The sequence below is a fragment of the Camelus ferus genome, chromosome 6, assembly GCF_009834535.1.
Source record: "Camelus ferus isolate YT-003-E chromosome 6, BCGSAC_Cfer_1.0, whole genome shotgun sequence".
NCBI classification, from domain to species: Eukaryota; Metazoa; Chordata; class Mammalia; order Artiodactyla; family Camelidae; genus Camelus; species Camelus ferus.
The window spans coordinates 82230018-82256823 of NC_045701.1; the positions used below are offsets into that span (position 1 = coordinate 82230018).

Consider the following 26806-nt stretch of genomic DNA (forward strand, 5'->3'; position numbering starts at 1 on the left):
CATGTGCTATCTCAATTAATGAATAAAAAGATTTATAAATTCACTCTCATGTGGATAAAGCCTTTGCATTCACTGAGCATAAATAAATTATTGAGGATAAAAATATTTTAAATGCATACATGGAGTTAAGGGAGACAGTGTAGCCTCTGACTACAGTAGACCCTTGAACAACTCGGGAGTTAGGGACACTGACTGTCCATGCAGTCGAAAATCCGCATATAATTTACAGTTGGCCCTCCTCGTAGGAGGTTCCTCTGTATCTGCTGATTCAAGCAACCGGGGATCATATAGTACTGTAGTATTTACTATTGAAAAAATCCGTGCCTAAATGGACCCGTACAGTTGAAACCAGTGTTAAGTTTGAGGGTCAACTCTACTTAGTAAAATGGCAAAGACATGAGTGGCATAATCTGGTATTTCAATGGTATTACGTTTTGAGAAAAAGATAACTGCTCCAGATGGCTTCATGATTAAATATTTCACTGCACACATGAATGCTTCTGAGAGCAAGTTAACAGAGGTAGGATTAGGGTGAACTGAGAAAAGATTCCCAAAGAAAAATGTACATAAAACAAAAGGCTGGTGGTCCCGTCATGACAATGGGGCCAAAAGCAACGCATTAACCCTCCAAGCAGAAATAACAGCAATGAGAAGCTGGATGTAATCACCATGAAAACATAGAGCACGTTGATCTCCATCCAAACATTACCCAACACTGGTAAATATGGCCCAGAGGAGGTGCCCTCTCTCTCTTAGACTGGGTCTTTGTTATCTGCAAGAAACACATTCCATTTGTCCCCAAGAACTTAATTTCTGTTTGTAAGAGAAGATACTTCCAGACATAGTATCAGTTATACTTCAAAACCAGAGTTGCTGCTAAAGTAAGGACGGCTGGGGAAGGTATTCTCTGAACAGCAAGGTGTTAGAACTGATGGGCTCAAAATAACTGTTTCCTTTCTGGCTGTCGTTCTTTTATGTGTGTGTGTGTGAGTATGATTTTTTAAAAAATTAAGATAACATTCACATAACATAACATTTGCCATTTTAAGTGTACAAGTCAGTGGTTTTTAGTATATTCACATGGTTGTGCAACCGTTACCACTATCTAATTTCAGAACATTTTCATCATCCCCAAACCTTATCACCTATACACATGAAGCAGCCACTTCCCATATCCCCCTCCCACCACCCACCAGAAAGGACTAATCCACTTTCTGTCTGTATGGATATGCCTATCTTGGACATTTCATATAAGTGGAATTATACAATATGTGGCCTTTTGCGTCTGGTTTCTTCTACTTTTAACTGGTCGTTCTTAAATCATTCCAAAAGGGCGGTAATTCCAAGGACATTAAAACACAGGTGCTGAAAATTCTTGATCTGTCCTCTGAGTGCACTCTAGTTTCTACAGAGCTACTACATATGACGATGTTCTAGCTCTTTAACTGCCTTTTGATCACATGAAAATGGACTGTAATTAAAAGTACAAATTATCATCTCTGGAATATGTCTTTGGAATAGAAAATGATCCACTGGATGAAGTTTCTGAAGTGAGAAAGGAGAGCAAAGAACAGAGGAGTAAAATTTTTGATTTGACCATAACATCTTAACAGTGACCTGTGCCAAGCTTGTACTCTTTTCTCTGTAACAGTGACATTTAAGCTACTCTGGAAGACTGAGAGCACCAAGTCATTTTTTTAGTGTCTCAGTGCATTTAATAAGTGCTTTGTAGCATATGAAACGTAGCATGTGAAGACTGAAGTTAAAGTGAGAACCCACAAGGAGGCTGATTCTTTATCAGACTCATGTTGACACTCATGGAAAGATTTAATCTCAGAGTTAAATTTGTTCCCATAAGTCAGTTCCTGGAGCTTGAATTCAAATTGTCATAAAATTGTGCTCCAAAATAAGTTTTTCATACTTTTATTGTATCTGTATGATGTAGAAACTCACAGGTAAGGGATTAAGCATAATGTCTTAGCTTTCTGAAGGTGAACAGATATTGATATATTGTGTGTGAACTGTGAACTGAGTTAATCTCTGCAGAATTTTTTAAAAGGCTAAAAATATTTTGCATTAAGTACGAAGGTGTTGTCATCCAAAAGGTCTTAGTCTCGGTCTTTCTCTCACCCACACATAAGAAAAAGTCTTTAATTAGGACAAGTATGATACAGAAACCATTTAGTAGCCTTTCTCTAAGACAACAGGCAGAGATCTTATCTGATTTACTGTTACAGTACCTGTCTCTAGAATAGTACCTGGCCTGAAGCAGCTCAAAAAATGTTTAGCGCATGACGGAACAAATGAATAAATGTGAGCCTGTGATCACCAAGTTCTCGCCAGAAGCCACTGTGTGGAAATAACAGTAGTGATTAAAAATATTACCATCGGATTTCTGCTTTGGCCACAGTAGAGTAGCTTGTGATTGGAACTAACTCTCCCACAGAAAACAACTATGAAAACTAAATAAAACACACAACATTTATTTACAGGCACTGGGGAGCAAGCCAATGCAGGTAGACCCTACGGAGCTGCAACCCCTGAAAGAAGGGAAACAAGCTGGGGTGGCGTCCACCTTCGTTCCCACTTCTCCGAAGGTGCTGCAAATTTACAGCACGGGGAAGTGAATGCCTAGCAGAAAGCAGCAGTCCCACTTGGTTGAAGAAAGGAAGGTTGGAGTTTGGATTACCAAAGTAGCTAGGACTTGGGGGGGCAAAGTTCCAGAGAGTATCATACCTCAGGAACGTGGGCCTGAGGTGCTGCTCCTTGAGGTGTTTGCCAATCCCAAACCACGTGCACAAGGGGAGACCTCCAGAAACCCAGCAAATGGCAGCAGCTGGGAAGTTAAGGAGCTGAGCAAAGCTCTTGGTGCTGAGGAGAAAGAGGCTGGAGTTCAGGGCCACCAAGGTGAAGGGTCCCCAGTAAACACAACAGGTTTTCAACTGAGAACCAGAAAGGCCATATGACAGGAATAAGGGCAAAAACTTAGACCAACCCTAACAAAATCTAGAATCAGTCCTCAGAGTGGTTACAGTGATCTGCCTGTACTCTACCTGCTTGCAGGTAGGAAACAGAGCCATTTTAGGAGGAAGACATCATTCAGAGCATGCATAGTCTTTCCTATGCAACATGTGGTATTCAGCTAAACTTACCAAGCATCCTAAAAAACAGGTCCAAATGACAGAAAACCAAGAGGAAATATAAATGGACAATAGAAACAACCAATAGGTCGTAATTCAGACACTGGATTTATCAGATCAGAAGTTTAAAATTACTTTGATTAATAAGTTCAAGAATATAGAGGAAAAGATTGAGAATTTCAGCAGAGACCTGAAATCTATAAGAGAGAGTCAATGAATATTTTAGATTCCAAAATACAATATATGAAATAAAAATTAAAATTCATTAGATCCAGTGGGACAAAAGGTAACTGAGTTGGAAGACAGGTCAGTGAATATTACACAGATTGAAATAAAGGGAGATACAAAGGTGGAAAACACAGAAAAGACTGTAAGATACATATGGAACATGGTATAAAGGTTTGGAAGATTCCTAAAGAAGAGGAAAGAGAGAATGGATTGGAAAAAATTATTTGAAGAATGACTGGTGAAGAATTTCCAATATTCAGGAGGAACATCAACAGATTCAACAAGTTTACTATCCTTAGCGAAGATGGAAAAAACACGATACAACAGAGTCAAACTGTTAAAAACCAAATACGTAGACAAAAATCTTAAAAGTGACCTGAGAAAAAAAGACATACAGCCTTCAAAGAGCAACAGTAAAACTGAGGGCTGACTTTTCCACAGAACTTAAAGTATGGAATGAAATCTTGAAAGTGTCGCACCTGGAATTTCACATCAGCAGAAATATCCTTCAAAAATAAAGGCAACATTGAATTTTACACTTTAAATGGGTGAATGGTATGTTATATGAATTTTATCTCCACATACATGTTACAAAAGGAAATAAATGCAAAAGAAGGTTTCAAAAAGCAAAAGCTATGATAATTAATTGATAGCAGACCTGGCACTAAAATAGATTCTAAAGAGAATTCTCCAGGCAGAAGGAAAATAATCCCAGATAGAATTAAATCTAAGGTGACTGCTAAATGAATTTAAAAAAAAAAATCTCTAAACAAACTAAAATACTAGCAAAAAAACAAACAAACAAACAAAAAAAAAAACAAACAAAAACAGGTAATAGAGAATACTTGCTTTATTCAAAGGCAGAACAAGAGAAATAGAGGAACCAAGAGGAAATGGGACAAATGAAAAACAAACTGTGAGATGGTAGACTTAAAATCAGGAATCAGTAGTCACATTAACTGTAAATGGACTAGATACTCCAAATAAAAGACAACTCAAAAATCTTAGGCAAAATATTAGCACATTGAAGCCACTGATACAGGAAATGAGTAATACACCATGACCAAGTGGGATTTATTCCAGGATTGTAGTATCTGAAAAATTAATCAATCTATTCAAGAATAAAGGATAAAAATCACATGGTCATCTTAATAGAGGTAGAAAAAGCATTTAATAAAAACTCCCAGAAAGCTAGGAGTAAACAAAAACAATTTGGTAAATGGTGTCTATTTAAAACTCTACAGCAAACATCATATTGAATGGTGAAATACTGAATTCTTATTTTGAGTTCAGGAACAAGACAAAGAGGTCCATTGTTATCACTTCTATTTAACATTTTGCTAGATGTCCTAGTGAGCTCAATAAGGCAGGAAAAGAAAAGTTGGGATGGGAGAAATGAAACTATCATTATTTATAGAAGATATGGTTGTATATATACATGAAGAGATACAAAGGAATCTATAGAATTACAATAAAGTGAATTTAGTAAGGTGGCTAGGTGCAAAGGCAATATAAAAAATCAATTACATTTCTATATACTAACAAAAAAGAATTAGATAATAAAATACAAACATCAAAAATCTAGAAATAAGTCTAACCTCTATGTGTGAACCTTAAAACATTGGTGAGACAAATTAAAGACCTAATCATTAACCATAAAATTAAAAAAAAATTAACCATAAAATTTGTATATTGGACTTCATAAAAATTAGTGCTTTCTGGTCATCAGAGGTCACCATCTGGAAAGCAGAAGAGCAAACCAAACAGAAGATATTTATAATAATACATGAGACAGAAAACTCCTATCAATAAAATATAAAGAATTCCGGCAAATAATAGGAAAAAGACAGACAACCCAGTAAACATGAGCACGTGACTTGAATAGGCACTTAACAAGTGAAAATTCCCAAATGGCTAATAAAGATATAAAAAGATGTTCCACATATCATTACTTCTCAGAGAAATGTATATTAAAACCACAATAAAATACATACTTACCATAATGGATAAAATTACAATGAAATACACACTTGCCAGAATGGCTAAAACTAGTAAGACTGATGGTACCAAGTACTGCTGAAGACATAGAACAACTGGATCTCTCATATGTTGTAGGTGGGAGTGTAAATTGGTGCAGCCACTGTTGAAAACTATTTGGCAATATCTTCTACAGCTAAATTTACACCCATCCTATGATTCAGTAGTTTCACTCTGATGTATAAACCCTAGAGAAATGAGTGCATGTGTGCACTAAAATATTTGTACAGGAACGTTCACAGCAGCTTTAGATAATAAAAGCCAAAAATTATTTTAAAAAGTCCATCAACAGTACAGTGGAAAAATTATGATATACTCAGTGGATAGACTACTACATAGTAATAAAAAAGGGCAACCTATTGTTCTTGCTACATGCAACAACAGAGATGAATTTCATAGACATAATGATGATCAAATGAAACTAGACACAAATACCAAAGACTGTATAATTCTGTTTACAGGAAGGTCAAGAACAGGCTAAACTATTCTATAATGACAGAAGTCAGAACAGTGGTTATGTCTGAGTATGCACTGGGAGCCTCACCTTGATCTAGGGTGATAGTTATATGGGTGCATATATCTGTGAAAATTCACTGAGCTGTCACTTAAGATTTGTGTACTTTATACATTATACTGCATTAAAAATGTTAAAAATATGATTACTACTTATATATAGTCTTAGTGCTCCATTTGGGCTGGTCTCTTTGGCCACAGAATGTCAGTGGTCTGGGCAGAAGGCAGTAGGAAAAGTTTAGGAGGATGTAGGGAAACAGAAAGGAGAAAGTTATCACATGGAACTCCTAGAAAAAAATAACCACCTTACAAAGCCTGTGTATAACATGTGAAGTAAGTTCAATTATCCACACAGTAGATAATGTTATTATAAGATATTGATCTACGTGGCCACTGAAGTAGCATTTTTGTAAATTAGCCCTCTCCACGTTCATTCCAAATATTTGTATCTCAGAGCTGTAAGACTGCTCACTTTCTCACATAGCATCATTATTTTCCTTATTCCTACAGAATTTTTCGTCCCCCAATTTTCCCTTCCCTGCCCTAATCAAGTCTTTATTTCTCTGATCTTAATTACAGTCTATAACCATTAGTCAGTACGTGGATACATTAAGAAGTAGTGAGTGAAATACCAGTGTAGGGATACATTAAAGTGTTGGTTATACAATTGGAAAACAGAAAAAAAAATTGCGAGAGTACAACGGCTGTAGTTAATGAAGATGCCAGGGATGGTTAGGAATGGCATTCCTTTGAGCTGTGGCTTGACTATACTTCTATCTGTTCACATAGAACAGAAGTAAAACAATGTTTATCTTTTTATCTTCCATTTTCTTTCCAGCAAGACAAATTCTTATTTTTATGCAAAGCTGTGGAAGAATTTACATCGTTACATAGATTATTGCAGCTTATTTTCAGGAAGTTTTCAGTTCCATACCCAAGGATACATATCGTTTTAGACAGAAGTAGACCAGCTATACGTGAATGTGCCAGACTTTAAAAAGTTTTCTAAGTATGTCTATATGTGGTTTCTTCTTCTTTTTTAAAATTCATGCAGTAAGGTTTTTAGGGATATTTTTTCAGAAGCATTAACTGAATGTGATGCAGTACCTTCTTGTTTCCCTTCTTATTCATCAAAAGAATGAGCATTATTGTAACATTTAATCTCTCCTTTTATCAGTATAATTTGAGCAAATGGGATAGCACTACAGTACCTAAAATAAACTGTTATGAGTAATCAAATGTCTACCACGGCAACAGGTCTTTAATGAGGATATTATCACAGATCCATTCCAACACGACAGTGCCCATTTACACGACCAGCCTCTTACAAAGTTAAAAATAAAACTGCAGTTAAGAGTATCAAGTTCCAAAAAAAAAAAAAAAATTTAGAATATAAAGTTCTTCAGTCTTACTGTATTTTAAAGCAAACAAGAGAAACAATGATTTTCCAATCTATCTACAAGCAGAAATGCCAGGAAATAAATCTGTAGTATTCTGTTCATAACAACTTAAATTTCCTTTTCTAAGTAATGACATTTTGGGGGGATATTCTTTCTGTTTTATTCTTCTTTTTTAATACAGGAGTATTTTAAAACAGAAAGTAAAAATCAAAACTGCTCACTATGGAAGGAACAAGTCCCTCTTTGTTTGCTTTTCTTTAGTGAAGAGACAAATTTTCTAAAAACAGTACAAATTTAAAATGTTATGCAGTGGAAAAGACTAGTGGAAACCACATGATGCTAAGTCTTATCCCAGTTTCCTGTGCTGTGGAGAAAAGTTGCTGTATTAAATACTATCTGACCAATCTGAAGTATTCAAGTGCTTGTGACAACCTAGGCAAGTACTCTCACTGGAAAAATACTATAAAATGTCCTACCTATTCCAGCAGAAATACATCAGGAAAATTAAGTCTGATGAATAACTACCAAGAATCCTCTCTTTTAATTCAAGTCTCCTCCAAAATACAAAATATCAAGCTTTTGGCCATGTGCTCAGAAGGAATAATGGAAAGGAAATGGCTGGCAATAAGCAGTACCTACTTCGCACTAGTATGAAGAAGCCAAGACACATAGATTTGGAACCCGCTTTAACTTCTTACTCCTTTTTGGTCTAATAGTAGGTGATTAAAAAAAAAAAATGGCACCTGCTTAATTCACAAATTCAGGAACTAAAAAGTGGACAACCACCTTGGGGGAGGGAAGCTTCAGGTACCTAATTAGGTCACAGGGAGCTGGGCATACAAAGAAAAGGTCTCAGAAGAAATACCTTGAAAGCTCAAAGGTCAGAAATGCTGAAGATGAGGACTGGAAGGAGACTAACCAAATGTTCTTAAGACGAAAAATGTTGCCCCCTTGAAAATATACTTTGTCCTCCATTAAAAACAAAATTTAAATAACTACTTTTAGGGGAAACATTCTAAGGAATGACACAATTTGGAGTTACTTAACAAGACAGCAAATAAAACTTGTGCAGCTCCAGCAGCTGTCTTCTTTGGGTAGATTATACTTAAAATATTTATTTGATACATCTGATATTTTATGATCACTTTTCCATCCTTTGAGTTTTACAATGACTCGAATTTAAATTCTGAATTTCATTAGAGCCCGCTTCATTCATTTTAGTGCCAGACAAGGGTATCAAATGAAGAGGGACTCTTGTGTGGGGGATATAAATTAATTAGGGGCCAGAAATTGGGGTGTTTAAGGCATTTGAAGGTCCAAAAGTCAGACAGTTTTAAGATATTTCATTATATTACAATAATTCACCTATAATTATATTGATACAGTGTTAACTGGCACATCAGAATTTCACTTATTTACTGAGATCTTGAAGAATTTTAGAAGTGTGATCACACAAACACCCAAATCATATTCTTATTATTGGTCACATGGGAGAACACCCAAAGTAATCAGGTGGTCTGATGCCCATAGAGGGCCAATAACTTAGAAACTTTCACCATTTTAAGATACCCTGTTCTTAATAAATATGACAATAACAGGTACTTGAAATGGGGGCAAGGTGAACAAGTAGACAATAAACTGTACACTTTTTATAAAGTATTTGAGAACATACTATAAAAAACTGAGATACAAAAGGAATTTCCTTATTTAAAAAAAATAGTCACAGCTATCCGAGTTGGTTTCTTTAAAATAACTTACCTTATACGAAGCCATTTACGTGGTTATTTGTCGGCATATCATAGTTATTTAAGAAATCAGCAGTAATATAAAAAAAAAAAAAAGGCTATTTTTCATGGGTAAGTGAATTTACAATTCCAAGGCAGACCAACATGTTGAAATTAACTCAGGAGACTTGATTTTCTGTTCCAGTGGTTCATTATTTTATAGCAGTTTGCAAGAATTAATGAATTTCAAAATAGCTGACTTAACTCATTCAGCCACAGGATCTGGCACAGTAATTAGAAGAAACTGGTCTTTTAAAATGTCTTTCCTTTATTACCTTCCTTTTCTTATTCTTGCCTCTCAGTTATCCACGCCTCTCAGTTATCCACATAGTTTTATAAAATATGCGAGTCAGGGTTTATGATGATATGAAAACTAAATACAATATAATCAGTAAGAGAAGAAGGAAAGGGGTGATTTGGCTCCAAAAGCGTTATAAAAAGAATTTAATACATGCATTTGTTTTTCTTAAATCTACTTCTACTTTACTCCTAATACCGAAAAAGAGTCCTTTCATTCAACATTTTCATATGAAGAATATTTCAGTTGATTTTTGATGTGACTAAACGAAAGCTTTGTGAATTTTGAAGTGCAGTTCACTGACACTGACGGCCTGCATGCGACATAAGTGCCACAGACTCAGGGTCTTTCTGGGATTTATACGTAGGTGAGGATGAAGATAGTCTATAACTGGGCACCACACTGAGTGTTTTCTGAGCTCTTCTCAAAAGCCCATTACAGATTATTCAAGAGGCTCATCCAGTTGATAAATTAACCTTCTCTTTCCTTGCTCTTACACCGCCTGCCATTTTATCCATCTCATTTTCTGTCAAGTCCTCCAGAAGAGGAGGCAAGGAAAAGAAATGAAAATGAAACCCATTAATTTCCAATATTCACCATGCATCAATGACACCATCAATCATTAGTGTATACTGACCTTTTTTTCTGGATCATTTTCCCTGAGCAACAAAGTTCCTTTAGTTTATACTTGACAGCTAGTATTTTCTACTAGAATGCACAGTTTTAAAAATGACTTGAAGAGTTAACTTACACATTTCTGGATGTATTCAACCTGACTATAGATATAAATAGACATTTTCTTGATTAGTGTAACTGTGTACTTGATGGAATCACATTCTGTGAATTAGCAATAGAGTTTGGCAATCATGCAGCTAAGATTTCCCGTCATTACTAGGAATGACCAAAAGCCAGAAGTACAAAATTTTCATTGACTCAATGAGAATTATGTAGTCATTTGGGCCACTGAAAAGTATAGAGTTATTTCCTGTAACCATTGTGGACAAAAATGTGAACAGGAGAATACATTTTGAAAATAGTTTAATATTTGCCATTTTTGTTGCCTGTGCTATTAATATATACATGGGTTCAGTAATAAATATTCTACTATTACATAGAGTGCAGTATTTTTAGTATTCATAACTGGTTGAAGTTAATGCTGCTATTATCTCAAGAATAAATAAATATCATGCCCAATTCCAAACTAATGCTCAAGGGGTTATCGTTAATGAAAACTATAAAATAAACACGTTGGGCATTACCTTTTTAAGCTTGATTCCTGTAAACATAGCAAAAATCACTTTTCTCAGTCCTGACATTTCGTATGATGGCTTTAAAAGAAAATACAGCATACAAATCCTATCGCTTCTTTTTTTGCATAGGGAATGAATTAATCGTATTTTAAAATGCAGCGATCTTTCAGTGAAATGTCTTCGGCACATAGCACTTGTTTTCTGTATGAATTCAGAACTTCTGAGCAATAAAAGTGCTCTGCATAAGTTTATAAAATATGCTTCCTGGATTTAAAATTTAACAGAAAAATTTCAAAACAAGTCATAGTTATGATTCTAAAATACTATGTACATAATATCCGACTACAGGAGGAAGAGCCTCACTGCAGCACAACACAGTGTACAAATAAGAAGCACGGTGTTCAATAGAATTTCCCTTTAGGTTTTCCTCACATCGGTCCCTTGGCGGCTAATGATTACGTTACACACCATGCCCATTCTACCTGTAGCTTCCAAAGTAGAAGGGGGATGTGAGGACAAATTTAAAGTTGATAATAGGGGGGGGGGGAGGCAAAATTACAGTACATATGCTTTAAACAGTGCACTTTATAAAATAGCTCGCTTTATTCATATTCTTTTATAAAGTGCAATATTACTTGAAATAGAGACATGTACCTTAATATTTCGCAATAACCATTAAAACAAATTGCCAGGAAAGAGCAGTGCAAAATTAAAAACATACGTAGCTTAGCATGCGTCTTAGATGGGTCCCCAAGACAGAGCATGGGACCTGAAGTTCTTATAACTTTTTATTTTTTTTACTTTTTAGAAAAAGATTAATAATAGCAGGTTATCATCATAGGTAACCATAAAATAAAAACAATAAGTTAAAATCCTCTCTCAAGAAATAAGTATAGGCCACACATAAAATTCATTACAGAATCTTTTTGAAAACAGTTAGACCTTTTTTTTGCTGATAAATCACGGTTCAAAGGGTGCAAATCTCTTAAAAACCCACAATGCCCACAAGGCGAGCAAAAGGTGTCATCACAGTACGAGGAACTCTTGTCGGCAGACATCTGAAAATGCTGTGACTTATTTTCTAAGCAGCTCAGATCTCACCAGTCCCTACTTAAACGGACAGACCTCTTTGCTCGTTCAGGAACAGTCCTGTTGGCATCACGCTAGGTCACTCAACAGTGTGGGATGTGCTCTATTCACAGTAACATTTCTCTGTCCAGTGCTTGTGGACAAGGATAACCTGTTGGGTTTTCCTGAAAAAGATTCCCTACGAGGCAGATTCCAATGAGACCAACGGGATGTTTTTGAAAGCACAGAGCATGGCCTCAGGCCCACACTCAGGGAGCTGAGGGTACAGGGGCTCACTGGCTACCTTCCTGCCGCTCCTACGCTTTCAGTCCGAGAACTGGAAGAGGGTCTCCGGGTTATTGCTGTCGGCAGGGTGGCTTGGCTGCAGTGCCTTCGTGGGTGTCGTCTTGCCATGGGAGTGGGAGGAGGAGGAGTGAGAGCTCTCGCTGGAGCTGCTGCGCGTCTCCGTGCTGGTGCTGGTCTTCTTCATCTTCCTTCTCTTCGCCAGAGGGGCCTTATCCACATTCTGAAGGCAAAACCCCTCTCTCTTGTATTTGTTAAAGGCCTAGGGGAGGAAAAAAGGGAACCCCTGTGAAGACAAAGGATTGATGTCTTCTTGGCTATTATGACTTAGAGCAGAAGACAACTTTCAGTTGGCAGCCAGAGCTCCAAATTGTTCTGGGAACTCAGTCCTTAAAACCACTGTATCCAAAATGCCTGGCAGGTATGGAAGTTCATGGCAAAGGGTTTCTGAGGGCTCTGTTTAAATCAACCAGCTAGGCTGTGCAGAAGTCACAATTCTAATAAATCTTTTGAAGAGGTCAGTGCTACCCTCCCAATTAAAAAAAAAAAAAAGCCCACTGACTGACTGGAAATTCCTTAAGAACATCAGCAATCTAACCGCTCCCCCTGCCCCATTACTTTTACTAGTTCTGCACCTGAGGTTGAAAATTCCGAACACAGAGTGTCAACCCAGAGCCCCTGCTCTCCATCCCCAAGTCAGTGCAATTTGTGTGTATCTTGGACACAGTATATGCAGAGATGAGCTCCACCAACCTCACAGCAGCCTGTCTTTACTTTTCTTAGATTCAAGCTTAGGCATCGCTGAGGTTACTCTCTACAACCTTGCATCATCTGTCACTGAGAAGACTTGGATCATCTGCCTCAAATTCTTGCATTTAATCTTGTCACACCTCAACACATCCTAGTTCATTAGTTTTTTAATCCATTTCTGTAGCTGAAGAGGAAATGCCATCCCTTCTCCTTTCTCAAGATAATCCCTTCAGAAGTAATTTTTATTTCCAATTCATCTACTCCTTATACAATTATCTTAATGTATTTGCATCTGCTTGGCAGGAATGTGCAGAATCTTCAGTTATTGCTGGGGAGTCTCAGCCCTTCAAGTGTACAATCTTTCTTAATACCAATTAATTTACTTCTTATCCCTCACAGTCCCCAGAACATCTCATGCACAAAATGGTTGTTGAGTGAACGGACTTTCACATGTGCCTTAGTTCCTAATGCTTATTTCTGGTTTTTACAGACAGTGATTTAGCTTATTTGAAAGAAAAAAGTTCTAACAGTATGCATATAGTTTTCATTACCTACTGAAAATTTTTAACTGTTCAAATATCTGACTACTGCCTCACCTCACAAACTCATTCTAAATGTCGAATAAGTATTTTGTGGGTTAGCAGTGACTCTGGTCCCCAGGCACCCTCTGTTTAGAAATATGTTTATATCATGAAGGGATTTATAGAAGCATAGCAAAAATTAAAAGAACTCATTATTTTAATTGTATTACTAAGCATGTGTCTCTGAGCCTACAGAGTAAGGATGTCCAATCTCTTTTCAAACCGTCCTGCAAGTGCAGAGCACAGAGCCTTACGTGGAAGGTTGCTTTCACACAAGTATGCACAGCAGCTCCTGAGGATCCTAGAATGTCTGGAGTCATCAGAGGATTTGAGGACAGCTGACTGCCATCCTGAAGCCATTCATTGTATCTCAAGCCAGACATTTTAAGCCTCTTATTTGGATCAACTGTGAGAAGTCCTGGGGGAATTAATAAGATATTTTTATTTTAGGATCTGTCATTTCAAACATAGTTTAAAATCAATCTCAGACATAGATCTCAATTATGTTCACATGACATGATGGTTTCTATAAGGCTTCAACCTCCTACAAAGATAATTATGTACATTTTCATATACATTTAAATCCCCTAGTGAATACTGGACGCTAATAGTAAAGCCCACAATAGCCTATTTCGAGGAGGCTGAAGGCCAGCTGGCTTTCAATCAGGAGAAAATAACCACCCAAAACAAGGACTCCCACAGGTGACCTGGTAAACTCCTAAAGAACAGGGTGCCGAGATGTACATTCATGTACCAAAATCTGCAAGTCAGGGAGTGTGGAAATGTGGAGATGGAGACTCAGAGAGGGAGACACACAGACAAAACCCAGCTGTCATCACATCAGGGGCAAGTGCAGGAGACATCCTCACACACGGCGAGCCCAGGGAAGCGCTCAGCCTGGCGGTGCAGGCACCCTCGATGGCTTCCAGAAGGTGACGCCTGGGGCATGAGCCAGAGCCGGCTCTAAGAAGAAGGGTGCCCCAGGGACTAGGAAGAGCACCTGCCGAATCCGAAAGCTTGGCCCCTTTGAGGAACTGAAGTGTTGGACGCTGGCGGAGGTGGATGATGGGAAGCAGTGGCAGGCAGGCCAGGCCACGAAGTGCAGGCTCCACTCTGGAGTCTGACATAAAGCTTGCAGGGATTCTTGGAGCGATTTTTAACAGAAAAGAGGCCTGATCACATCTGGACACTCGGAAGGTCCCTCTGCTGTCTGGTGACAGGCAGGGAAAGTCAGAGGAAGTAAGGCAAGCTGAAAGCATGCCGGAGGATTTTAGGGGAGCACTGACGACAAGACCTAAGGTGACAGCCGAGAGTGGGGAGGAGGGACGGCTGGGAGGGATGCTGAACCTGCAGGATGGGGTGGCGGCTGTGGAAGGTGGGACAGGTGCAGAGTCCAGGATGATGCCTGGGCTCTGTTTTGGTGATCTGGCTTCTCGGCAGTGCAGAAAGATGGGGAGGGGAGGGTGAAAAAGAAGAGGTTCGCTTTGAAGCTGTTAGGCTGAGATGCTGGTGGATCCAGTGCTAGTTCATACGATGATGTGAACAAGCTCACTGAGGGAGAGTGTGCCGATGAGAAGAAAATGAGGCTGAACCCCGAAGCCTGGAACCCTTTCAGAACACACAGGGATTCCTTGAGTAATTCACCAACAAATATGCGTGTGATGGGTATGATTCCACTTCAGTACCTACACATCTTATAAAGTATAAATTTTCAGTAGATTCCTACCTTGGATCAAATCTTTAGCTTCTTGGGATACATTCTTCCAGGCTTCTCCTTCAAAGGAGAAATCTCCCTTTTTAATTTTCTTCATGATTTCCACTGCACTGGTGCACGTCAAACTTTTGTCATGAGATTGGAATGGAACTTGCCCTGACAACATTGTATACTATCAAGAGAAAAAGGAACAAAACAGAACGTCTGCCAAAATCACCGTCGAAGCCACTCTAGTACTTTCGTCACCAACCTCATCAGCATAATTTCCCAAATATTACAATTGGCATTATTGTGTTTAAAAGATTACATGACTTCTGTCACTGAAACAACCAACACATTTCAGACCTGTATATAAAGAGGAATGGTTTATTTTAATATCAAGATTTAAAACCATTTTTATAACTGTATTCAGCACAAGAAGAAAAAAGGGATACTTCAGCTATTTCAAAAGATGGTACTAATGTTAACAGAAAATTGAGAGACAGCAGAACCCCTTAATTTTTTTTTTCTGTCCAATTCCACACACCCTTTTCCTAGGATTTTAACTGTTTTTTTTTTTATTTATGACTTCTTATTTGTTTGTAATTACTCCTATTTTAATTTTATTCTTCTCATTGTTGTGTTAAATATAATGAATTCACTACAACCATCTGTTTTCATTGTAGCCATGTGTTTGAAAATTTATGTTTAAGGTTTTTGCCCTTTAAAAAATCAACAGAGAAACCAAAAAGCTAAGGTGTGACTTTGTAGCACAGGCTGGATTTTTGAAGAGATCCTTTAAAATTCTAGGACGGTTTTCTCCCTGCTCACTGAGAGTTGTACAGGTTTGCAGGGGTAGAAGGCGAGCGGGAGGTGGCGGTGGACTGGCCGGTGTTCCTGTGCAGAGACCAGAGAGAACCGCGCGGTGTGGGGAGATGCTGGTGGGGACAGTGGGAGCCTGCCCACCATGGCAGTTAGTGAGGGGCGGACACAGGGAGGGGGGTCTCTGTTGGACCCCAGCCCTACGTAGGAGGTATGAAAGCTCTGGAGACGTCCCAGGGATCTAGAAGGAATATGCCATTTCCCTTCTGCTCCCTCATCCCCTGACAGGCTCACCTGAGAGGTCGTAGGTCACAAAGGCCTTGGAAGCTGGTCCCACCAGATCAAGCAATCGCTGCTCTTGTAACAAGCAGTCGCCAGCTCAGTAACACACCCAACCCCCATCCTGGCCTTGCTCTGTTTTCCCTTCCTTCTCCTTCCCTGGTGGGACAGCAGCAGGTACCCCATTCCCGATGTAAAGTGGGGCGTCAGACTAATGAGTCATGCAGCTTCAAAGCCCCTTCCTAAAGTTCAGCTTTCTGGGCCACTGTTGGCACCGTCTTAGCCTGGTTCCCCAGAAAGCAAAAAGTCTGAAGCAAAAGTTTATATATATTTATGTTAGTAAGGAGTGCGGTCCCTGAGGAGGGGGAATTGAGGAGAAAGGGGAATGTGTGCATGTCAGAAGACCTGCAGGCCCTGGCTGAAATGCACCAGCGGGGATCAGGGGACACAAATGAGAATGGATCTTGAAAATGCTGCACTGAGGTGGGTGTGTAGAACATAAGACCTGATGGAGAAGAAGTTGTTTCCGTGGAAACACTCATCTGAGACTCAGGGACACCTGGAACCAGTGCCAGTAGTTGGCTGAAATGGCTCCTTGAAGCTTGGAGCAATGGCTTAGGGCAAATAAGGGGAAATGCTGGATCTTCCTCGGCATGGTTTTGAGAAAGTGGTGAAAAGGCTCAAGGAAATGAGAATATTGAAAGAGCTGTATACCATGTAAGACCTGGGAACCTACTACCTGCCAGTATTTCCGGGGGGCTTAGAACACACTCCCTTCATCAAGGCAGTAAGGACCACAGCTGCGTCTTTGAGAAGTTTGATGACGGCTGTCTGCTGTAGGCCAGGGCTGACGGTGGAAGAGGCTGTCATGGGACTGAGCTCTCTAGCTCAGCGAGGTGACTGGATTTGGAATTTGGGCATAGCAGAGGCCGAGCAGCATCACTGAGCCACCAGAGGCAATAAAGCACGGCTGGGCAGACAATCATGGTGCTTTGATTTGGAGGGATCTGTAACTATGGTTAATAGGTCCAGGTGGGCAGAGGGATGGGCAGATGGCTAGTGTTGCTTGACTTGTGTATTATATCTCCCCCTAGGGAACTGAAGGCTAGCATCAGCCACTGAAAGGAAACACCAGCTGTCCCTCACTCAGTTTCTATATCTGAGACAGTTCAGAGACCCAGAGTTCTGATTGATGGGGAAGACAAGTCTCTTTGAAGAAGGGCCTTACAATGCCAGAGATAATATACAGTAAACATTTTCCCAATCTTGCCACGAATAGACATGTGGCCGTTTGCCAGGGTGTACTGGGAAAGGAGAAAACCCAGGTCTTTGGAGACCTGCTTGGGGTCCAAGTGCTGATACCAGGGGACCCAAAATACTATCATGGTCCTCTAGTGGGAATGGTATTTACTTACTCAGGTTTCAGACAGAGTTTTGGCCAAAGTGCATTTTGCAGTGCTTGGTACCGTCACAGCCCTCACACTGGCTTCCTGCCTTGTGGATGAAGAGCCACATGGGAGGAAGCGCCAAGGGGAAGTCCCTGAAGCTGTTTCTGGCCAGGATCCTAAATCATAAGCAATACCTAATCTCTAAGAGTAATGTCTCAACTAAAGACCTGAAGAATATGAGGTGGTAGGCCCCATCATATCTTCATTCAATTTGGCCCCTGCAGAACCCAGATGGATCATGAATGATGGAAGACAACCAACACCTGATTGCCAGGCCCCAAGTGCAGCTGCCATGCTCAATATGGTATAAGTTAATATGTCTCTGGCATGAATAAACACCTATTGATCTGGTCAATGGATTCTTCTTTCCATCAACAGTGAAGATCAAAGCAGTAAGTCTTTACATGGCAAGGACAGCATTCAGTGTCTTGCCCGAGAGCTATGCTGACCCTCCTGCTCTGTTACAATGTCTGCGGGGCCCTTGATCATATTGACAGTCTAGAGAACCCCATGCTGGGTCTCTATATTGATGTCTTCATTAAAGGAGACCTGGTGAGCAGGAACCAGCATGTGTCTTAAATGTCCTATACGCCACATGCATGCTGGCGGGTAGGAGATAAACTGCACAATGCTCAGAGGACTGTCACACTGGTACAGAGTTTAGAGCTCCAATGGGCCGGGCAGAAACAACCCCCTCAAAGAGATAAACTGCTGTACCTCGTATCATGAAGAAAGAGGCACGGACACAGTGGGCTCCTTTGGATTTTGGCAGCAGCGTCCATTGCGCTTGAGAATACTGCTCTAATCTGTTTATCAAGTGACTTGGAAGGCTACCAGTTTCAAGTGGGGCCCAGAGTAAAGAGGGTTTTTCTGCAGGTCCGAGGTGTTACATAAGCTGTCCTGCTACTTAGGCTGTAGGATTTGGTGGAGCTGATTGTGCTTGAGAGTCTGTGAGAGCTGAGAATGCTGGGTGGAGACTCTGGCAACTCCAACAGAAGAGTTGCGGAGCAGACCCAAAGGATTCGGGTGCAGTGCCATGCCTTCTGTGGCAGAGAACTACTCTCTGAAAATCAGCTCCCAGGATACTCCTGGTCCCTGGTAGTTTCTGAGTGTCTAAACAAGCGATACCAAGAGCAGTGCATCGTGCACTAGGATTAGCAGATGCACTGATTCATAAAGCCCAGCAGTGATCCATGTCCCATGGACACGAGACACTCAGAATCAACTCGAGGTGGTCCAAAAGGCACAGCAAATTGCATGCATAGGTGCACATCACCTCGTTCTGTTGCAACAATGCTTCTTACTTAATTCACACCTATGGCCTCATTGCGGGTGGTTCCCTATGATCAGTTGATGAAGGAAGAAAGGAATTTGGGCCTACTTGACAGATGGGTTGGCATTCTTTCACTTGGGTGCAGCTGGCCTGTTAGAACATGAAAAGTTCAGTGAAGATACCATTTCAGGACAATGCCCTGGCGGGGCAGTGGGGCTGGAGGGCTGTCCTGGAGGACTGTGCTGAACCAATGGCTGATCCATTCACTGATGCTAGGCCCTCCATATCTAGTCTATGGATTCATGACCCCCTTTCTGCAGCCTTAGGGTCTGCTTAGTTAGAGGTCTTGGTTCCATGAACTCAAGTGATCAGCTCCACTTGGTAATAACGGGTGGTAACTCCATAGTGCATCCTCTGCTCTCCCCCTTTCCCTGCCTCCTTCCTCCCTCCCTAGGATTATGCTCCTTGGGAACATGACAAAACACACGCGTTAGCTTCAGGTTCTGCTTTCCAGGAAACCCATATTAGAATATCTTTCTATTGTTGATGAACATTTGACTTGTTTCCAATTTGGGGCATTTTGAAACATGCTGCTGTGTCTACTTACATATGTCCTTTGATACATAAAAATACACATTTCTGTTGGCTGTATCTCTGGGATTGGAACTGCTGGGTCATCTGGTCTGTGTATGTTCAGTAGATAACTGCCAAGTAGTTTTTCAAAACCTGCTTCACTTCTTAATCTCATCCCACTTCCTAACAGATACAAACGGGGCTAAATACAAGAAAGTATCCTTTAGAATACAGTTTTCTTGCTTTCTGATGTGTAATAATTCAATAGGCTGTTGGATGGAAAACTGATTCTCTATCTTTGGAAGTATTCAAAGGAGATTAGTGACAGGGACTTTGCAGAAAAGATCCCTTCTCTGGAAGAGGTAGAATTAAACAAACTTTAAGTTCCTCTCAAATCCAAGATCTTACAATTTAGTTGATTATCCAGGAGTCAACTTCTGTTAAGAATAATTTTGTGTCTGCTAACTGCAAATGGCTGGGCAAGAAAGTATCTATATACACAAAGATATGTATCTATGTGTGTATGTGTGTGTGTGTACATATATACACACAAGGAGGTATTAGAATATTAAATGTTCACAGTATTATTCTCCCAAATTTTCTCTAGGTCTGAAATTTTCAAAATAAAATTTTGGGAATTCTGAATAAATCATTTGGAAGAAATATGTTTTAAATGTTATTATATTCCATCCCATGGGTATGCTATGTATACCTATGGGATGGCATATAATAATGTCCTATATTTTCTAAATACTGTATGTTATGGACTGAATTATCATGTGCCTTCAGAATTCATATGCTGAAGACCCAACCCCCAGTGTGACTGTACTTGTAGATAGGACCTTTATGGAGGTAAAGGTAATGAAGTCACAAGGGTGGGGTCCTCATCCAATAGGGTTACTGTCCTTACAAAAAGAGACATCACTGAGTTTGCTCACTCTCTCTCTTTTAAGTGTATGCACGAAGGAAAGGTCATGTGAGGACACAGTGAACAGATGGCTACTTGCAACCTAAGGGGGTTCACCAGATACCAACCCTGCTGGCACCTTGATGTTGGACTTCCCAGCCTCTAGAACTGTGAAATAAATTTCTGTTGTTTAAATCACCCAGTCTGCAGTATTTCATTATGGCAGTCATGAGCAGGCCAAGACACTGTGTAAGCTCAATTTTAATTAAAGTCTGGGTGGGGAGAGTATAGCTCAGTGGTAGAATGTGTGCCTAGCATGCATGAGGTCCTGGGTTTGATCTCCAGTACTTCTGTTAAATAAAATAAAATAATAAAATAAAATATAATAAAATAAAATAAAATAATAAAATAAAAAAATAAAATAAAATAAAAATAAAATGTCCTGTATGTTTCCACTGGAAACTGCACTTCCATGAGGTAGACTGAGTTGTAATCAAACCCACATGACACGTGATCCATCTTCGTAAATTACTTGTAAATTACTTGTTTTACTCAATGGGGAGAACATAAATTATTTTCCTATTAGTACCCACATTCATATAGATGCAACATGTAAAAACGCAAAAGATTTCTAAGGCAAACCAGACAAGTCCAAATAAATTTTGTGCTTACTACTTAGACCGTGTATTTAGATCCTCTGGAGAGATGCACTCATTTATGTGGAAAAGTTTGCAAAGCACTCTTCCTTTTGTTTGTTTAATGCAAGTGCTAACTTTGCTTTTCATCTGTAAATATTTTATTTTGTATCTCTAAAAGGCAAGGATTTTTAAAAACCACAATCTATTAATACACATAAAAACAGTTAGCAGTAATTCCTTTGTAGCATTCAATATCCAGTCAGTATTCAGATTTCCCCAATTCTGTTACATGCATTGTATAAATATTATTATAATTACATTTGTATGAAAGAGTTTGAGTTAAATAAGTAGAATCGGAATTCAAGTAAGATGCAAAAACTGTTTCTTAAGTGTCTTTTAATCTATAGGTTCCCAGGCTATTTTTCCTTATAACACTTATTTGCTGGAGAAACTGCATTGTTTGTCCTGTAGAACTTGCCGCAGTCTGGACATTGTGACTGTACTCCTGTGGTATGGTGTAATCTGTTCGTTGTCCCTGTTCCTGTTTAAAACTTGGCAGTTAGATCTAGAGAGAAGCCCAGCTTCTCTCCATGCCATTATACAAAGTTATTTCCATGGATACGGCATTTGGAGGTTCTAAAATACCTGTCTGTATGTCTAAGACTGTCTTTTAAAACCTTCAAAGCATGATAATTATAATGGGCCTGTATTTGAGTGAGGGCTTTTTTACAAGGGGTAATCTTTTATTATTGCTAAAAATGAAAGGCTCTTTTTTATTTAGATGAATTTTTTAGGAGAGTGCTACTAATGCAAATGTAATGTTTAAGTCAAACATAACTCAAATCTACAGAAGTTAGTTGTTTAAAAATCGTGTTCATAAATATGTAATTCTAGTTTGAAAATTATAAATGATGACTTAAAATTCTTGAAATAAAAACCATATAAAGCTTAAAAATAAAAACCTGGACCATCCTGCAGGGACAACTGGCTAGCCATTGGAGGAAAACAAACTGACACCAAAATAAATCCCAGATGGAGTGCATAAGTATAAAAATAAAACATATTTCTAAAGGGAAATTTAAGAGAATATTTATATAATCGTGGGTTGGGGTGGAGTGACAATCTGACATCAAAGCCAGATACCATTAAGGGGAAGACTGATATACCTTACAACATAGAAATAAAAAAAAAAACCCTTCCCTTTCAAACCCCTCTAAAAACAAAATTAAAATTCCATATTACTATAAACAAAGTTTTCAAGGTAACAACAAATGCTAGACAAAGGATTAAAATCCTTAATAGAGCTTTAAATTTCAATAAGAAAAATTTCCCCTACAGGAAAATGGGCAAAGCTCATAAGCAGCAGTTCACAAAAGAAAAAAATACAAAATGTTCAAATGCATGAAAAGATGCTCAAACTGAATATTCATTAAATAAATGCATGCAAATTATAATAACAGTAGGAAATAATTTATGATTGAAATTGACAGTATCCAATGTATTTGCAAGCAGTTGATGAGAACATGGTCTGGTAAACCTTCTAGAAGGAAATCCAGGCATATATGTCAAAATAAAGATGTGTATGTCCTTCTCCTAAAACGGCAAGCACATATATTACAATATTCATCTGTGCAGCTTATACTTAATGAAAAAGTAGAAAATGCTAACTGCTCACTAGTAAAGAAATGGTAAATAAACTTTGGAGACTCAAACTACATATATAATATAATCTCATTTGTTAAAAAACCCAAATATCTAAATAAATATACTGAGAAACTTGTAGAAAGATATGAAGCATAAATAACACGGGGGAGGGAGAGGAGAGTGAAAGCTTAGGGTACAGTATCATCTCAGTGTGATGAGATTACAAGTGATTTCACTTTGTTCCTATCTTTCTGTACTGCCTGAAAATTTCTCCCTACGATTATGCATTACAAATTATATGCAGAAAAAGTAAAGCTATTTTGAGGAAAAAACATGCCGAGATTTTTCTAGCTTAATGTTCTGCTTCTGATCCTGGGAGCCAAGGACATTTTGTAAAAAGCCTCACCATGATTACTATAAGTTACTATAAATATTTAAAATTTTTTTCTCTATTAATTTGTTTATTTATTCTAAGTGATAGTCCTTAGTTATAGTTTTGGTCTGAAAACCTCAGAGAATTTTTAAAAAAATATTTTTCTATTAATGAGTCATTTTGCTATTTTGACATTATATCTAATATGCATATCTTATGAAAATATACTATTGCTTCTTTAATATATATACCTGTAATTCATATGAAGCACAGTTGTCTTAAATATTCCCAAATAAACCACAATAAAAATTCCTACATTTTCTCCAATGTAAATTTTAAGAAAGGGAAATAGTCGTCTGTCAGGTCTGTTATTGACTATACAGAAAAGAAACCAATTTGCCAATTTTTTCAGGAATTTAAGGAAAACAACAAAGAGGGAGATGTACAGAGGCCAGAGGCCATCAGGGAACTGGCTGAGTTCAGCGGCTCTGCTGACATGAACTCACCAAAATGACGCCCAAGCTCCAGAGGTCACAGGACTCATCGTAGCCGTTGTGATTCAAGAGCTCGGGGGCGGCGTAGTGAAGAGTGAAGCACGGTGTCTTCAGAGGCTGATTATCAGGCGGCTTTAAGCGTGCAAATCCAAAATCAATTACTTTGATTTCCAAATTGTCATTTTCATCGGTGAACAATAAATTCTGCCAGACACAAACACGTTAATTCATTAGTTTCTCATTAAAATGTCATGGGACTTGGTGATGCCACTGAGGCAGCATTGTCTGTCTATATGTTTGCAATGGATTCAGACACAGAGAGCTCTGCCGGGGGGTCTGGGAGCTGGATGTCAGTGTGCTGGTGCTCTCTGCTTTATGCTGTTTTGTATTATGTCAATTTTACGAGGTCATGTGGAAATTTTCGATGGTGCCATGCCTCTTCTTTGCCTACACTTTTCCCTCAGCGTGTGTTTGTCTTCTACTTCCTCCATCAACCTCCCTTCCAACCTGGCTCTCAGGCACCTACTTCTCATATAGCGATGCCGCCAAACTGAAGTTAGAAATTATTGTATTTACTTCAGGCATTTACTTTTCTTTCCAGTTATCAGCTCTGCATTATTAGCTCAGTGTCTTCACTTGTATTAGATCATTAATTGCATAAGGGCAGCATGTCCAGTTTATTCATGACTCTCATGCAGCATGTACTTGGTAAATATTTGTCCACTGAATGAAGTCATAAATAAAATAGTTATATAATATCTAGTATAGCCTATTAACATTGTAAATCAACTATAATTCAATTTAAAAAAGAATACACAGTGGAGACATACATTTTAGAAATATTTTCTCCAAAACAGTTAATATTTTTGATGCTTTTGGACATCTAACATTTTTTGATGCTTATGGATATTATCCCTCAAAGATTCAGAAAACACTGTTATTTTGAATCATTCACCAACCTATCTCAGTTGCTAAGGTTTTACTGATTACTTTTGTATTTACCACTTGTTTAAAAAATCCAACTGTACTGATTTTGTACACAAAATCACCGTTTTCATTAGTACATGAAGCTAGTACCCACAGTTAGTGAATCTGATTATACTGTCTTTAGACATCCTAACAAAATTTGTTACGCCTTTATGATCATTAAATTATTCCCCAGCTCTGGAACATCATTTGCTTTTTAATATTATTTAAGCTGAAATAAGATACATCATTGAAATCTTCATTGATACAAAGAAGAAAAGTCTTCTAAGCCTCCATTCAAAAGTTAAAAATGAAGGAAGTGGGAGGAAAGACAAGCAAAAAAATTAACTGAAAAGTTTTCTTAAATTTGCTATCATACAAAATGCTTAATCCTGAATATGCAATGGAATTAAAATGTGGGTATATCCACTTATATAACTGTTTTGAAATGATAAAACTGTAGAAATAGAGAACAGATTAGTAATTGCCAGGGTTAGGGACATGCGAGGGGACAGGGAAGTGAATGTGACCTTAAAGGCCAACAGGAGGATCCTTGTGGTGGTGGGACTGTTCTTACCTTGCATGACTGTATCAAGGTAAATATCCTGACTGTGATATTGGACTATAAATAGCATCAATTTGGGGAAAATGTGTAAAGGGTACAAGGGATTTCTCTATTATTTCTACAACTACATGTGAATCTATAATTCTCTCAAAATAAAAAAGATCAATTTACAAAACAAAAAAAAATTTAATGTAGATATAATTAAATGTAAGGCTTCATCACAACTGAAGTCACACCTGGGGTTCATGGATGTGTACTTGGGAGCAGTCTCAGCAAATGACTCCTGAGCTCCTCCAGCACAAGCACTGTGCTATGTACACAGCAGTGGATGAAGCACACCTGGCCAGTCTTCCCTGAGCCTGCAAGTCTTTGGAAATGACTTTAGTGTCTTCTATATTAAGACTGGCTAAGGACTTCCTTGATCTTAGATCTGGAAATGGAGGAGAAAGGCAGTCCCTCCCCACTCCTCTACCAATTCTCAGAGTAGAGTTGGGTGTGCATGGTCAGAAATGGTAGAAAGTAATCATTCAAACCCCTTTTATCCGTTCTGCTGGAAACTGATAAAATTTCTCAATCTTTCAAGAATATGGGGACCAGTTTGACAAATATAAAGCAGCCTACTAAGAATGTCAGCCAGCTTCTAAATTTATTTGATTCTCACCTAGAAATTATCTTGCCTATGCAGAATATGAATACCACATCAGTATCTACCAAAAGATACATAATCAGATCTTAAAATGCTACATCATTGGGAAAGGGATTAAACTTTTAGTCTGAAAATAATATATTCTGCCACTTAAAAGTCAAAGCTATTTTATTATGAAAATGTTAGTACAGGGCACATTTTCATGTCTCCAAAATTTATGCTGATTTGGGACTCTAATAGTAGAATGTCCTAAATAATCAGACAATTTTCCTTTTCAAATGACTGCTGGAAAGAAAAGCTTTATAACAAATAAGAAGAATTAAACTATGTGAGTATCTTTTTAATCTGTAAAATAGGAAGGCAAACTTAAATTCTGCTGGAGAGGACAGTTGCATCATTGGAGACTCATGAGGTGACAGATGGCCAGTTATCAAAGAATAAAACATGTGAAAATGAATTCTAGACAGTCATGGAACAGATCTTCTCAATTTAAAAAATTACATGCTTGTTCCTTGTCTATCAAAAAAACATTTAAGTGGTGTGCTTTCACTTTTAAAAATAGATGCTAATCTCCAATGTACGGAGCACCATATTTTGAGTGGGTGTTGTGTAGGAGAGTGAGAACTCTGATGAAGGAAGCAGAGGGGTAGCTATCATAGTTACAATTTCATAAAATACAATTCACTTTTGATTAATTACAAGTAATATGACTAATAGTCATAGAAAGTACACAGACAGAGGTTTAAATCCTTTAGGAATCATTCAATTATATACGAATGCACAGAATTCCATTTTAAAAACATCTTCCTACCAATAATCCAAGATGCTTAAATAAAAGGCAAAAATGGTGCCTTTGGGGAACTATTCTTTGTGGTCTCACACAAAAAATAAACACCAACTTATTATTTTAAATACACTTGAAAATGCATTATAATCACATGGTAATTAAAACTGAAATTCTAATTTAGGGAGTAAATATATATAATTTTGCATATGGTAGATGATGATTCATTGTTACCCTTTTATAAATTATTGGATTTTGTTTTCCAATTTTCATTATTTTGATTTTTATAAAAGAGGAATTTTCATATTTTTGGTACTAAAAAGAGATAATTTTAGAGTTAGGACCTTCT

General features: G+C 38.3%; 1 protein-coding gene and 1 long non-coding RNA gene across 5 annotated transcripts in view; one reads left to right on the forward strand and one right to left on the reverse strand.

Annotated features, from left to right (window-relative positions):
- Positions 1-20512, forward strand: part of LOC116664382 — a 43150-nt gene extending 22638 nt beyond the window's left edge. The window contains exon 3 of the long non-coding RNA XR_004320898.1: positions 20394-20512. This is a non-coding gene — a long non-coding RNA (uncharacterized LOC116664382). The remainder of the gene's footprint in view (positions 1-20393) is intronic.
- Positions 10422-26806, reverse strand: part of RPS6KA5 (ribosomal protein S6 kinase A5) — a 167345-nt gene continuing 150960 nt past the window's right edge. For all 4 annotated transcript variants that reach the window (XM_032482508.1, XM_032482509.1, XM_032482510.1 and 1 more), the window contains 4 exons: positions 23509-23700; positions 15079-15238; positions 13607-13770; positions 10422-12283 (listed from right to left, as the gene is read on the reverse strand). In XM_032482508.1, the coding sequence (XP_032338399.1) occupies positions 12044-12283; positions 13607-13770; positions 15079-15238; positions 23509-23700 (756 nt within the window). In that variant the 3' untranslated portion in view covers positions 10422-12043. The remainder of the gene's footprint in view (positions 12284-13606; positions 13771-15078; positions 15239-23508; positions 23701-26806) is intronic.